This window comes from Anoplolepis gracilipes, chromosome 12, assembly GCF_047496725.1.
Source record: "Anoplolepis gracilipes chromosome 12, ASM4749672v1, whole genome shotgun sequence".
Lineage (NCBI taxonomy): Eukaryota > Metazoa > Arthropoda > Insecta > Hymenoptera > Formicidae > Anoplolepis > Anoplolepis gracilipes.
Genome location: NC_132981.1, coordinates 6708862 through 6725541, shown reverse-complemented (window position 1 = coordinate 6725541; position 16680 = coordinate 6708862). Strand labels below are relative to the sequence as shown.

The window sequence follows — 16680 nt, the reverse complement described above, 5'->3', positions numbered from 1 at the left end:
AGAAGCTGATTCTTTTTAAATATATTTATTGTTGATTAGAAAAAAAAAACATATCGCCTCATTCATCTTATTGTCAGTTTAAACTGTTAACACCTGCCAAGATTGTACGATAAACGTCTCGATATACAAATGTGGTGATAATATTTCTCATCTGTCTATTGTATAAGAAGGCGGCTTCACATATGTCACTGACTATGTTCGCGATTGCAATTTCTCTTAAATATCGATTTCGATGCAAGCCATAACACGTGTTATCGCAGGTTATACACAACGGATTGCACGTACGTATTCGACTCTGCTAGACTTCCAAGCAATTCTCCGTACGAACCGAAAGAATGAGTACTTATGCGTGTACGGAGAGAGTAGTACCGGACTTATGTATGTACGCACACGGTACGCGGGGCGTTATATTACTTTCATGCTGTATTTGTCGTGCGGTTGGACCTGCCAGTTCACATTGCGGGTAATTTCCACGTCGTTAAGTCGCTGTTTGGACTTTCATCGTCAAAAGACAGCAAGGTTAAATTGCTGTATTAACGTAGAAGAAAGTGGACTAAAGTCAAATAAAAATTGGAATACTTTTACATTTTATATAAGTTATCAGTTATATAAAGAAGGATTTTAATATAAATAAACATCTAATATGTAAATAAATTTTAAACCTCGAATTTTCAATAAAACAAGGAGAGTTTTTTTTTTTTAGAAAAATCGAGAAACTTTTCAGATAAAACTATAACAATTTTTAAAAGTAATGCGATTGTACTATGGTGCCATTACTAAGTAAAATCCCAATCAGTGTAAATATCTTTAGTTGAATGAATCGAAGGTACTGTATGTTACACCTGCCATAATCGCAGGGCAGTTCTGCTTGTAAACGAATGCCTCTACTTAACACGTTATCGTGCCTAGTAATTGACTAAATTACCGATAAGGGGCTGCTAGGAAAATCACGTTCGTTCTCTTGGTCGTTAACTAGCCTACTTATGTTAGAAGCGTTAGAATGTCCGTCCCTCATTCGGATACGATAGTATCGAACATGGAGACTTTGTAAAAAATAACGCAATTTCGTACTCGAAAAATGCTTTATGAACAAGACAGGATAAAAAAAATTAATTATTCATTAAATATGTATTAACATTAATAGTAATAATTATAGATAATATTAATTATTTAATAATTAACTATAGTATTAAAATTAATATATAAATATAATGTAACGCGTACTAATTAAAAATAATCAATTTAAAGCATTCTCTATGCAAATCTGATATTAGTATTAAAAGAGTAAAAAGCTCAAGAATTTAATTTCCTTAGATATATCCATTTGAATGAAATCCTATCGCAATATTAGTATTCGATATCGAACTGTGACACAAGATAGATAATATCGTACCGCGAACTTTTTCTTTCTAGCTGGATTCTACCCGCACCTATATGTAGGTATATAAATGTTATTCGGTATATTCATTGCAATCAACACACGTAATAGTAATCAAACTGATTGTGAGAGTATCTTGCATTCATTCTATCAATTATTCTTCAATCTGCATTAAAATAAAGGTTCATCCAATGCAAACTTTAACGAGTCAAAATATTTTTCACAATAATATTGTATTTTCAGATATCGTTTTACATGTTTTCTTTAAATTTCTTTTTTATTAAATAATCTTCGCCCACGCAAAAAAAAAAAAAAATTATTAACCGGTTAATAATGGGTTATGTAAAAGAAAATTTATCTGTATGTACGTTATCAAAATGTTACACTAATGTTTTAAATCATGAACATGTTCTAAAAATGCTTTTAAAAAATGGCATTATTAGACCTAAAATGTTAAAATGTGAATTTCTTTAATGAGGTCTAAGAACGGACCAAAATGCATTATATGCAGTCATCAGCTCCGCTAAAATCTTTCCTATGTTCGCTTATTATTCATGTTAGCACACGCTTCGTCGGGGATTTACAATGTTTGCGCGTCATAACGTAGGTCGAGCTTTGTTACCTGGCATCGTGCTCCATTCGATGGACACTAATGGTCTGCTTCACGAGGAAAAATGCAAGGATTTCTCATGAGACGTTAATGCTAATTTTCCTGCGACGATAAAGCGCCACTGTTGTCTTTTTTTATTCGCATAAAAAATCAAAGTGTCTAATTTCAGCGCAGGCTTATTAGCGTACACAATTAAATCCGATACCGTTACTGTAAAAAAAAAATCACAGAGCAAATAAATGTGAGTAAGAAAGTTCAACTATCCTGATTAATCTGTTCAAAACTTATTGTATCCGTTCAATGGATGTAAAGTGCGTGCAGACAAAAGTCGCCCATCCATTACTAGGAAATACGATAAAAGCCAACGAGTCGTGAAAGGTTCCAGAATTGCAAGGCGTATGATCATACGGCGTAACGAATGCTGTCACTCGGGTCGACACAGGGGATAATTCCCTGTAATTCAGTTTGAGTTTCTACAGCGCAAAATGAATGACCCGCGTTACACGCGTTATATACCATCCTGTACGCGTACGCTTTTTCCCCGTGAATAAAATATCGAAAAAATTCTGGTAATTATAAGGATCAGCAGCAGAATAAATCAGAATGTAGATAATGACTCTGTGTGATAACAGCGCAAAATCTACGATATGATTTCACAAGACAAGAAGAACACTTAGGCACATGATTAACAATTATCAATTTGTCATTGATTGAAAAAGGTTCAATCGGTTTGTAACAATTGATCAAATATAAAATATTACGATTCGCAATATATATTTTTCAATCAATAGGAATGAAAAAAGGAAAGAAGAAAGTAAAAGAAAAAGATTAATGCGAAGAAAGAAAACGCATCGCATCGAATATCGTTGCTTAATAAATAATGCGGGGCTCATCCGAAAAATATTTTAATTGTGCGTTTTCCTTATCTAAAATATGCTACGTTATCGCAGATGTGTTGTCTGATTTTCTCGTTGAGAACTTGCCGCCTTTTGATAATCGTCAATATGATGGAATTTCTCATGATTAAGTGTTTATTTGATAAAAAGCAAACAATCTGGGTCGCCGTCTTCCTAAACGGATTAGTTTCGATCTTGAAGAACAGAAGGCGATTTCTTGCGAGTGTGTGTCACCTATGAAATCGAAACCTTCGCGCAGATCTTTGATAAGGTAGAATGTCCCACTTAATGATTCGAAAGTCCAGTTGATATTTTTTTAGTTTATATATTTAGGCGCATATGTAAGGTGCTTAAATTAATGTCTCGAAATCTTTTTCTTTCTCGCAATTTAAAATTGAAGTTGAGAATCACTAAAAAATTATGCTGTGCGAAAATTATTATATTAGTGGTAGTGCAATTATTATTTAAATTTAATATTACCTAATTAGTGTATATTTTTCACTTGTATTCAAATATATCTACTAAATTTTAACGAAGATGATTAATTATAGAAAATAATTACCAAAGAAATATATAGTATGTCATTATAATAAAATACATAATTATATATATATATATATATATATATATATATATATATATATATATATATATATATATAGGATAGAATTCAGAACGGAATAAAGAAATAAAGATTAATGTAAAGAATAAAAAGTACTGAATTGAATGCATATACAAGCCGCAAACGGTGTGTACGCAGCACCGTGAAATCACGCGTGAATTCCCCTACCCTAGCATGAACAACCGTTGGCTTGAAAGGGTATATAGCTTTTCGTTAGTCGACTGCAAATCGTGTCAAGGTCCTGTCGGTTACGCTCATCTGCAGGGGTTACTGGTCCAAACGTGACAAAGGGTTGGTTGAGTACCGCTGTTTGAGACCGTTATACAGCAGCGCAAATAAATTAAAAGTGATACTTTAAGAGAAGATGGAAGCTCGAATTTTTTCCTCCTTTAAACATTTCATGCCAAATAAAATATAATCTCACTCAAAGGGATATCGAAATAATGCAGAATATTATTATCAGAAGAGCGACTATTTTCATACGTATAACAGGGAAGAAGGGCTTGCAAGAGCAGAGAGAGAGTCGATCTTCTCCCTTAAACTATTCCAGTAACACGTACTGCTCTCATAACGAATACCGTTATACAAGCGTTGTCGTATCCGTCCGAGGTACGACTTGTCTCTTTTACCGTATTTGAACATAACTGCGTTTTAAAATCGACACGATTTTTTTGGCCCACTCGGGGTCGCTTTACCGTCTGATGTTGAAAAATTCCACGAAAAATTTATATCTCAAAATGAACATGTTTTTTTTAGACGAAACTGACTTCATTCAATAATTTTTTATGTGTCACGTTAATGCATCTAACTTTGTCTTTTAAACTCAAACATGTTTTTTTAACCAAACAAAATCTGTGTATTATGGTTATATTTGATATACATTAATATTATTATCATAAAGAGAATTCAATCGATGAACGATCTCAAGCAAACCCGCTCGATATGTTTAATCTAAATGAAATCTTAAAACCAAATTGTGATTATTACAGCAAAGAGTTTACTTGAAGAACGTGCAGAACGTCGCAATTGATAAGCTGCGAGCTGTAAAGAGAGCAGAGGGAGAAGCTTATCTTTTTTAAAGAAAATTAAAACGTACAAATAATTTAACGAGTACGAAAATAATAAGCATATTGCGATCAATATTCAATATCATCATTCATATATGTTTACAAGTCGTGTTATATATACATATGTATATATACGCGCGTGTGCGTACTTATGTGTTGCTTATTAAAACTGTTTATTCAATTACGTATCCTACAATTTTATCTGACAAATTTTTTCTATTTTTACAGCTCGCAGTTCGTCATTTATCCGTCGCTAAAGCGCAGGCAAGTGAATTTTACAAGTCCGTCGCGAGATACCCAGCGTATCGTGATGATCCTGCGTGTGTAAACAGCAACTTACATTTGGTTCCGCGTTAGACGACGTGGATTGACGAGATCGTGAAGGAACCGCGTGATCCGAAGCGGACATCATCCCAGTATTCGTGTACGAGTACCTTTGCCAGCTCGGAGCCAGGATCATTCACCCACCGTCGTCGCGTGCGCGACCACTACTACCACCGATAACAATAATAACAACAATAACACCGCCACCGCAGCACCAGCACGCAGGCCGCACCACGCAAATCACAAGAAATTTTTTTGCGGATTTTTGTCGCAATTGGATACACACGCGCGTGTACGATCCTCGAGGATGTACGAAAGAAAGATAACTCAAGTGTCGGTGTCGGTGTAATGTGGCGGGAATGCTGAGATCGTCCTTTCATCTGATCCCCTCGGAATCATCTTAACTCGATCGATTCGCACACGACTCGATCGAGAGAAATGTATGCGAGGCACGTGAGAGCCTCCTCTCGTAAATAAACCGATAGAACGAAAAGTCGAAAAAAATTGCGCGTAACCCTGTTGGTTTTATACCTTTGTTTTTTTCATTATTAAAAAAAAAAAAAAAAAAAACACTCACGTGCTAAGAGTGAGACGCATCCAGGCGCGTTTGCGTCAGCAGCGTCGACGCATTGCGTCGGGCTGGCCTCCGGGAGCTGCTTTTAAAATCCTCGTATCTAACGACACCGCTGTCCCTCTTTGTCACACTTTGTCTCCTGGTGACTCGAATCGCACTGCAATCCCTCCGATCGGTCAACAACACTTGATTGTTTACACAAAGTTGTTATACACACTACGTCGACTTTGTTTGATGTTTGATACCAGAATTAATGAATAAATTCCAAGCCGTTTCGAAGCTAGGCGTTCACCGTCGCGTCACTATTGCGTCTGCGGCACTGCTCGTATTACACCCAGAGATCGGTGCTTGATTAGCCAGCGAATCACGTGAATGGCAGAGCTACACACGTGACTATATAACACGTCCGGCGAGACCATTTTACATATCCAAACGAATCCGATTGATCATCAATTCGTGCAAAATCTCTCGTTCATTACCACTGATTTCCACCCCACGGTGAACGAATGATCAAAAGTGATGGCAACGCGCGAGCGTGTTCTCAAGATCAGCGGTGGTCCGACAACGTGGCCAGTATCATCAAGTCGCTTCACTTGGACTTGGAAGCACGCCAATATTTTATCGTCACGAGGAGTCGGCTTCGTGCATGCTGGCGGGGGTTGGCGACTAGCGCGTGCAAACGTGTATCGCTGATACTTTGGAAAATACGCGGGAAGGAAGCGCTCTTCTCAGCGGGACGTGCGATCAACCCTCCGAAGAAGCGATCGCGCTCTTCTTCGCGTGAGAGAGAAAGGGACAAGAGAGGCTGGCGAGACCGCGAAATACAGCTGGCCGCGTGGCCAGCGACGAAGATGCATCCAGATCGCCCAACGAGACAACGACGGTACAACGTAGTGGCACTACGACGTAGCAACGACGATAACAACGGGGACGATGCGACGGACACGACCGTAACACGCGTAGCACGACGGTATGATACAACAACAGTGCCGCTGTGCTGCTCGCCGTGTATCCCGACGGCTCGAAGACGCGCAAGTCAGCCCCACTAGTGTCGGCTCGTCGGCTTACCTGGCCGCTGCCTTGCCGCCGCCGCTCGCCTAGAGTGTACCCCCACCCCTCTCGCGCCACCCCTCCACTCGTATGGTACACGAGGCTGCCCCTCCATCTCGACGTGCTCTTTTCCCTACCCCTCCTTTTGTCTCTATCTCTCTCTCTCTCTCTCTCACGGCGTGCACTCCTCGTACGATCCCCCCTCCTTCCCCCCCCCCCCGTCAGTGCTCGCAACCCTACTTTTCTACCTTACGCACTTTTCTACCTTTCCTTACGTCTCACACTCTCTTTTATATACAGTGAAATGATATGGAAATGCGTTATATTGCCCAGCTCTAAGCCGGTGAAAAGATTGTAGCGATTTTATAGCAACACGTGGCAGCAATCTTTGCGCGTTTCGCCGGTTGGAGGTTGTAGGAATAGACATCGCGGATAAAGAACTTAGTATATTTTAGCCTGTACATGTCTTGGAATAATTATCTGTGTATATTCTAGATATTTTATTCATCTCTGACGCGAGAGAGAATATCAATAATTTGCAGTAATAAAGATAATGCATTTTATATATGCTTTCATTTTGGTATATCCGAATGAAATTATATTCTCGTTGATTTCTCCTACTCATCGTTGTCATCTGCTATTATTCGAAAATTCGATGTTCTAATTTACAAGTTACTAAACTCTTATCAGTATATTTTCGGCAGATTATATATTATCTTTTTGATACTCTTTTGATAAAAAAACAGCTTTGAGAGACGTTGTTATTGCATTCTCTGGGCGTATTATAAACTGCGACATCAACGCAAATGTTGCTGGTATCACACATTTTTATTCTCCGAGTATTTCTCGCGAATGGCCAAGTTTCTCAAGATACTCCTCGCTATCTCTCACGGAATATTCTTCCTGCCGTCCACGCGTCGGTTTCTCCGCATCCCGCATCTGACATCGCGCTGTCCGAACGTTTCGCACACACTCGCATTTTTAAACCATCACGCAACGCACACTCGGCGCACAATATATATAACTTAAAGGTCACTTTATAACAGACGGACAATCCGCGGATCGAAAGTGCGCGCCGCGCGCGTCGATAGCGGCGACGCGATTTATTTATCTCTTTTTATTACTTTCATTTCGCCGCCGGGATGTGTGACGGCCAGGCGGTATATAAATTATGGTACAAGGCGTATCGGCTGTGTGTGGTATATTCCGTCGCACTGACTCGTACATGTCCGTTGACGGTGACGAGCGGCTCGATTGCGTAATCCATGCGAGAGCCGAGAATCGGAGAGTTTGTTTTTCTAAGTGAGCACGATTATTTTAATATATTTCAATGAATGTCGAATATTGCACCATTCACAAGACACTCAAGGACTTTTTCGCGGAATACGAATTTCGACGAATTTCGCGTAGTTCGTCCGCAGCGAGGTGAAAGAAAAGGAGAATGATGGACGATAAAAAAAAAATTTTGCACGGTGCAGCTCATCTCCGCGACGCAAGAGAGAATGAGGCACTGATGACGGAACGTCGCGAACGCTCGGTGGCCCAACACAACGAGATAATTAATTATCAATCGAGCCTCGCGCCGATTATTCCTGACGCGCGTGCGATCGTCTCCGTTGTCATCACATTGGCTCGCTCGTTTTGCCTTGATAGCGGCAAGAAATCGACGACTGCCAACCGAGTACACGTTCCTGCGCTCTGCTTACGTTGCACTATTAAATGCACGTCAACGAAGTTTCAACATTCGAGATGATGTCCGCCGACGTGTAGATAGACAACGATAATGTGTCGCATTGTAGAACGTTTTGTATAACACGTATCTTTAATAGTGTCATGATAACTAAAGTGTGTAAGAGATGCCAAGCGATAAAATTGTATTTTGCAATTAATTTCAAGCTTATTAAAATATGTAATGTTGAAATTCAGAAATTAATGAAAAACCGATCACCATTGAAAAAAAATATCTTCGTTTAAAAAAATAGGATATTATAAAATTAAAATATTTATATCCAAAAATATATAACGTGATGTAAATTTTACGAAACATTGAGTACTAATATTTTCAGCATTTAAATTTTTTAGAAATATATATTGATTAAAAAGTAATAATATATTTTTTGATAATAAACGTCATTTTAAAAAGCGACAATTAATTTTTAAATTGTTGCTTTATTCATTTCATCGGCGCTAGACGATTAACCGATAAATGAGTATTAGGGTCTCGTCATTTTACATTTTACGAGATTCAGTCCATTTCCTTTTCGGCTATTTTCCTTAAATTCCGACTACGTGTCGCCAAATCTTATTCCAAGTGGTCCAATTCATCGAGCGAGGCTTCGCGTGAGAAAATAGGCGCCTTTTAGGGCCGTATATTGTGAATAATGGCTCTTCGATATATGCTACTCAAGGTAAAATTTTGTTTCACTCAATACGTGAACAATTTATGACCTTGCATTATAAAGCCTGCAACATTTTTTTGTAAATCTCTTTCCACGATTTTTTTACTTGAGAGAATAAAATACGATTCGTTCTGTTATTTGTATTTTAATAACGAGATAGATAAAAAAATTTTTATAATTATGTGTAAATAATATACTCTGGTGTAACAAAACGAAATAGGTTTTTTTAAATTTTTTTCTTTGTAACTAAAATCAAATTTACTATGGAAAGTTTTAACATTTCGATAACGCTGAAAATTCCAATTAGTAGATACCACCGATGTATACGTTCCTGATCGTCGGTAGATTTGATCTGTACAAAGCACTTCTACCTATCTGAATTAATCTGTACCATCTGTGTTGAGCTACCTTATCCTTATTCGTTGCATCCTTTAGAAGCTATTCTAAAGAAACTCTTCACACATATATACACACATATACAAACACATACATATTAACAGAAAGAGGAACGGTGACAATCTATTGGCATATTGAGAAAAGAAAAGAGAGAGAAAGAGAAAGACGAAGGTGAATCAGGATGTTCGCTTAATTATCAAAGGCGACAAGTGTCGGTTGCCGTGGTATGGACGAAAATTCACTAGGAACCTGGCTGGAAATACCTGAGGCCGACGCTGGCGTAAATCATAGAACAATGGGATACAACCTTTGTTCGTTGGTCGGGGCGGAAATCTCCCTGAGAGCCCAAGAAGATGCCTTCACTTCTACGGTCAACGTTTTGTGAGAGAAGTTTACGTCGCGTCAAGTCGACGTGAAATCCCCGATTTCAATGTAGAAGCTACGGAGTTATAAGCGCCAAGACTTATCGCGATCTGTGTTTTGATATCTCCTTGACCTTCGCTCGACGACGACTTAATCGAACCACAATGAAGGAGAAAGACAATGGTCGCGTGTCAATCTTTGATAAAAACTGATCGGGTTAAGGCTTGAAGCCTGAAGCCCTCGCGAAGCGAGAGAGTGTTGATTAAGCACGACGCGCCGAAAGAACGTTTCTTCTTATTTAAAACGAAGCTCATGCAAATGTAAACTAGATTGATAATCATCACTTACAGTCTGCTCGAATGACGAATCGTCCGCAGGAGCTGCCCACATCCTCGAACTCTTCCACGCTGAGTAACCAATGACACGGTCACGGATTGAAATATCCCTCCCTCTCCTCCCACTTTTCTTCTATTTTTAGCCGGCTCCGAAACGAATGAGTCCGCATACACGAAGTCTTTATTAGACCTGACTACGATGAACGGCGCGTGCTTTAAAAAAGATCAAACGTCCCGAATTCCACGAGATCGCGCTTGCAGGTAGTCGACGATTAATCGTTGCTAATTAACGTTATAATCTCATGGAATTTGAATCACGACGCTAATGCTTTCCTTTATGCATATATATAAAAAAATAATGCGTCTCGCGTACCGCTTTATCGGAGTTATATTACTGTACATATGATAATCAGTTGAACTGTGATTGCGGCTCGTTCGTTGTGTATTTTTGGAAGCTCTGCACCGGGAAAAAGATGAGTCCAGAATTCAATTATTGGGATGCAGAAATATTTTATATTAATTAATAACATTATTCGCGTGAATTTAATGTTTTTTTATATGTTGTTTATAAAATATTGTTATTTTTTTATGTCGAATATTGGCTATAATAGAATGTCTTCTTATTGAAGTAACCACTTTATATTTTTTTTCATCTATAAATTCTTTGACGGTATCATTTCTCTTTCTTTCTCTTTCTCTCTCTTATCTCGCAATTTAATAATTCATGTAAAAAATGAAAATACTTAATGAAAATACTTCACTGCAGATACAATGATTGATGAAACGGCCGATGTAATAATGCCTGCATCCATAAACATCACCGATGTTCTAAAATGCGCGTAGTATTTATTACATCGATGAATAATTGATACGATAAGTCTTGTGTAGACAGAAAACATTTTAAGCGGTTCGTTATGTCACAAACGTTGCGCTTTCCTCTACCTCTATTTGTCACAAACTTACCAGGCTGCAGATTGCAGTCTGTGCGTGCCAATTAGTCACTCTCGTGGCAATCTGCTACCTGCTTGCAACCTGCGACCAGTTTTAGAACGTAACAAATCGCGACTTATTTCGTTCGGCATCAATTGTGAACGAAATATCAGAAAAGTGGTTTTTTTCTTTCTTTCTAGAGTCAACGGATGATGTTTTATCTCTTGTGTTTTATAACTGTAAATTTGCATAATTGAGTAAAAAAATTATTTAATCAATATAAATCGTTGCTTGAAAAAAGTGAAGAACCGTAAAGAAGGAAATTAAACAAACTTTTTTTATGAAGAGATAATAGACTAAAATATATATCCGGAATATGTGTGAATATCTCTCGTCGATGGACATACTTCCAACCAAAACACAGTTTATCTTCCACACTGTGCCTGTATAGAGATCCACGAAATGTTATTACGAGTCATCGCTGTCACAGATTGTAGACTGCGTGCCAATCATGTTCTGACTTTAATACATTTATCGCTTGACATTCGTCAGACATCTCATTGTCAGTTGTCAATATTCAGTATCTAAATAAATTAAAAATTTTCAATTGTTATTTTGTCACATGTATCTGAAACGCAATCTACATCTTTTGATAAATATTCGATCTTCTTCTTTGATGAACTAATATATCTAACAAAATATTTTGTATTTATTCTAGAGGTATTGCCACATCTTATTATGTAAATTGTTTAATAAAAAAAAAAAAAAAAAAAAAAAAAAAATTAACGGTGCTACACCATGATGGTGCAAAAACGTGAGACATGAAAGCGTTGCAAAACTTTTCTTAACGTATAACGAGAAGAAAATGTTACAAGACTATAATACATGCGTGCCACACTTCTACATCGATATGAACGAATGACATACATATTAATTAGACATAGACACGTGCACAAAAAATGAAGAATCCTACCACACGCGACAATATAATTATTATCTAGTTTTGCCATGTATCGATAATGATTTCTGCTAATGTACGTTTACGTAAGATTGGCGAGAAGGCGTTTTTCGCGGATTACGAAACCGTTCGTTTTCAATAAGGTAATAGATGCGAGAAACAATTTCTTTCCGACTGGCTGGCGGCGCGGCCGCAAAACGCGCGCGTTAAACACGAAGGGAGAGAAACTGGTTCAAAGAGGCCGAGGAGCGGAGAAGCAGGGACCACGTGGAGTGTCGTGTATAGTAGGCGCGCGCGTCATACGGGTCTCCTTCGGTCCCGTGTAGCTTACATGACGGCTCGTATTAAGTCCCGCGGCGCGGCCTGCGCAGACCGCATTTAATCAGTTTGCGGTCGCGGCCCGCTCTCTTATGCCCTTTTAATACGTTTTCTCCTCTCCTCCGTTCCCTTTGCTCTCGCGTGCGACACCGCGACGTAACTCAACTCCCGCGTTCGCTGCGCAATACCGACGGGAACGATCACTCCTTTCTCCAGATGGACGCGACGAGGTTACCAGCTGGTGAGATCGTCTCTCTGATCCTTTTATATTATATCCTCGTAGAAAGTAAGTCTGACGGGGCGACAGAATGATTCAATTGGAAGTTCTTTGAAAATTATGCGCGGACGTTTCTCTCGCGGAAGCATAGAAATCAGAATCAAATATATGGGTGGATGAAAAAAAATCATAAATTAATATAGAAATATTAACGATGGTGGAAAAAATAATTAAACCTCCTATAAATATATCGAATTGCAAACAAATATAAATTATGACGGAATGATGATCGCACAAGGGGGATGAGAACCAAGTCCGATTTTCTCGGATTTTATTTGCCTGTTAAAAGAGGTTTCGTTTCCTTTCCTCCCGGAAAGAATTCGGGAGTACAAGAGCGGAGAGGTTTTTCGAAGGTTTTACGCCTGTTTCAGTGGGCCGACTGGCAATTTAGTAGAATTAAATAATAGCGCCCGTCCCATTAACGTAACGACGCACGGTCGACGGTGTCTCTCTCGCGGGATTCGTGAGAGAGGACCTGGAAGTGGATGGAGGCACGCCAGGTACGCTCAACGTTTTATTTCACCGTAACGTGCCAGAAGGTTTACACATACCTACATCTCTCAAAAGTCAGGACTCTCCGAGGATACACCCCCTGGTCCTGTGTGGTCTATCGCGGTTCCTAAAATTATTACCAACAATCTCCCTGAGATTCCTTCGTCAATCTTAAAATTTGTCAAGGATTCCCGCTGCTGCCGACGCCGCACGCGTATTCGCGCTGACTTGCTTGAGAACGTTGCTTGAGAATTAATAAGCGACGCAGCATTCGCTCGCAGAGGACGAAAATTCTCTCGTGCCAACTCTCAATCGACATAAAATTAACCAGACAGAAGCAAGATATAATAATTCGATAAATTATACAAAGTTCATAAAACTTAATGACCAGTGCATTATTTCCAATTTTGTAATCGAGACTTCTCCACTAATTAACTTGTGAGATGTTTTCGTATTGTTTTATTATTACACACACACACACATATATATATATATATATATATATATATATATATATATATATATATATATAACTATTCTTTTAAGTAACTAATTCTCTAACTTAATAAAGTGTCATATTGAATAACAAGGATAACAAAAGTTGAAATTGAAAATGAAAAGCTTTATATCAGATTTTAAGTAAAAAATTAAAAGAAATGTAAAATTAATACTTTGCAATTAATCGGAGTCTAATAAAGCTATATAATTTATATAGTTTTTATATAGTAAATTTGCTTACCATCATGTATTTCGATTTTCCTTCCCTCTTTTAAAATTTAAAATATAACGTAGAGGAAATTTAATCAACACTCATGCTATTTTATGTGAACGATAAGAATTATTTCTTATTGATTATATAACGCGGATGAACACTATTTCTTTATATCTTACGACATGTCCCATGATTGAATCTTCCAACGTGCAATAAATCTTCGCTCTTTTAGTCTCTATGAACGACCCTATTCTTCCGAGAAACGGACAAAGCTAGTGAAAGAGCGCGCACGGCCGGCTCGATGGAGCCATATGAGAGAAGCGAATGAAGACGTAGCTATAAACATAAAAGAACGTGAAGCGGGTAAACGGCGCGGTTTTCAGCGCTTAATAATTCTTTTTATGTACTGCCCCGGGCCAGAAACTTGAGCTCCTCCAACAGCGTAGCCGGCCGATGTACATATGTACATATCTCACAATCAGCTCGTGGCTACTTCGCGCGTTACGATGTTGTTGCGACGAATTTTCACGCGGCGATCGGGATTGATAACGTATAGCATTTTCTACAGTAACATGAAAGACAGAGAGAGAGAGAGAGAGAGAGAGAGAGAGAGAGAGAGAGAGAGAGAGAGAGAGAGAGAGACACGTTAACCGATATTCGACAGGTTTTTAGGCGATTCGCATGGCGACCATAACGCCACGCGGACCCACCGCAGCTTTGTGACACCACAACTTTCCGCTGCAATAACATTCACGCCTCTACAACAACAGCGTGTCTCGTGAGAGACGAGAAATCCACTCTGCAACAATAATACTGCATGTGTGGCCCGGACAGTGGTGCTCAGGCTTTTCGCATTCTTAAGCGTTACTTACGCATGCAAAGCAAAAATTTGTAACCGAGAGCGATGATTTTTACATTGCTAGTACAATGCTATATACAAACATCATATTCGATGACAAGTACGTAGCGAAATATTATTGTTGATTTAAATTATTTCTAGTATGTCTCTCGCTTTCACTGTGGCTCGATCTTTCTTTAAAGATTGTCTTCTTGCTGTCCGCATGAATATGCGGAAAGAAGAGAAATTCCGCGAAAAGTAGAAAATAAGCGCGAATGGCATAAAATGTCACGGGAACGTCGCCAAGAAAACGAAGTTCTAACTTACGAAGGTAATATCGGTAAACGGGTAATAGACGCGTTAGAACGGCGCCTTGACAAGTGGCGGATTGTCCTCTTGTTGTTTAAATGACCGCGAACGTGTGAATGGATTTTCTGTTCGCAGAAAGCGCAGCCAACTCCACAAGATTTCCATTTACGGTCTTCCCGTCCATGTTAAACTCTTTCGTCAATCACCAAAGAGTAGAACGTAAATCCGAAATACCCAGAAGGTTTACTGTCGTCACTCGAATAACTACACAATCTTGACGAAAGCATCATTTTGCAATCTTTACGTTGTAAACATAAATCAAATTTAAAATATTAAATTAAAAAAACCGATTAAATTATACGTACGATTAATTTTTACTTATTTTTATTTTTGAATATTAATCTTTAAAAGATTGAGGCTTTGCTTAAAAATTTCGAATATATAGCTATTTCTGATTAAATTCGCACAATCGTGTTCAATCCAAATTGCAGTAGCAAGAATAATTATTGTACACGAGAGAGATTGTGACGTCTTTTAACGCAAACCTATAACGAATCTATATTGCGTAGAAAAGAGCACATGGTACTTTTGAGCGTGCATAGATATGTGTAGTCTGATATTTATAATAAAAGCTTCATCGTTGATTGAAGAATATAAATAATTCGAGACATCTGCACACCACGATAAGATTGTGCTTTACTCCGTGTCGACTAACCTCCGTTTCGTTATCATATGTACTTTATTTATTGAATATCCTATGTTAGTATCATGATACGATTTGCGGAACACTCGTGCGATGTGCATCGGGCTAGTGTTGCATTCGCTACACGTATTCACTATACGATATGATATCCGCATACGTGCATTCGCAAATGTTCTCTTTTCTTTCTTTTGACGTGAGCAAGAAACGTGGGAAAAAAATCCAGAAACCGGACGAAGATGTCGATTTGCTTAATTAAAATAAATATCGCGCGATGCGCTGTCTTGGTATGATGTAAGAAATTGCAATCATATCTATGTCGCGCGACGAAATGATGAGAAGAATTACTAGAAATAACATCAGTGACGCATGCTCGCATTATATTCATCATCAATACTTGACAAAGATATTATTCTTTTATCACCTCAAAAAAAATAGAAATATATTAGGAGTACTAATAATAATAATTATTTATTATTATTTATTAATAATCATATATGTATATATGGAAAATTATATGCGAAAAATTATCGTAAAATATATTTTTTAAAATATATAAATTTATAAAATCTATTGCGAAATATTGCTAAAAACTATAATATCAAAAAACATCATGATTGCAATAGCTGTATCTCTTTGTGCCTCTGTATCTCTGTATGCCTTTTTATTGCCAATTAATTGCGGAACGGAATGTTTGCAATTTGTGCTGCATGTAATCGTTAATTAGAATTATACAATGACAATCATTTGTCAACATGTACTGCCTGTACCGAGAAAGTACGTGTTTGACCAACGACATTCTTGCGAGGCAAGCGCCGTTGTTGCGGATTTGATTCATCACACTCGACCACGTGGTCAGTCGCGCGAAGGTTACCAAAGTCCACGTGTCGATGCGCGGTACTCCACGTGTCGAAGCGACCAAAGCTCCACGCGAAGATGAGTACATGATTAACGGAAAGACTAACATATACCATTCCGTTTTACGCAAGCGATAGCTATCTTTCGTGCTGGCATGAGAACGATTTATCATGCTAGTATTGTGAGTGTGTGTGTGTAAAGCAAAGAGAAAAACAAAAAGAAACTAAGAATCTTTTAATTAATGAGCATCCTAATTTTATTAATTGGATTAGGT

General features: G+C 38.2%; 1 protein-coding gene across 5 annotated transcripts in view; it reads right to left on the bottom strand.

Annotated features, from left to right (window-relative positions):
• LOC140671960 (fibroblast growth factor 17) overlaps positions 1–16680 on the bottom strand; it is a 132971-nt gene that overhangs the window by 52837 nt on the left and 63454 nt on the right. Inside the window, exon 1 of one of the 5 annotated variants that reach the window (XM_072903731.1) lies at positions 5475–6544. The exons of 3 other annotated variants lie outside the window; for them this stretch is intronic. In XM_072903731.1, the coding sequence (XP_072759832.1) occupies positions 5475–5494 (20 nt within the window). In that variant the 5' untranslated portion in view covers positions 5495–6544. Of the gene's footprint in view, positions 1–4913; positions 5450–5474; positions 6545–16680 lie in introns of those variants that run through there. One more of the 5 variants, XM_072903733.1, reaches the window with a different exon arrangement.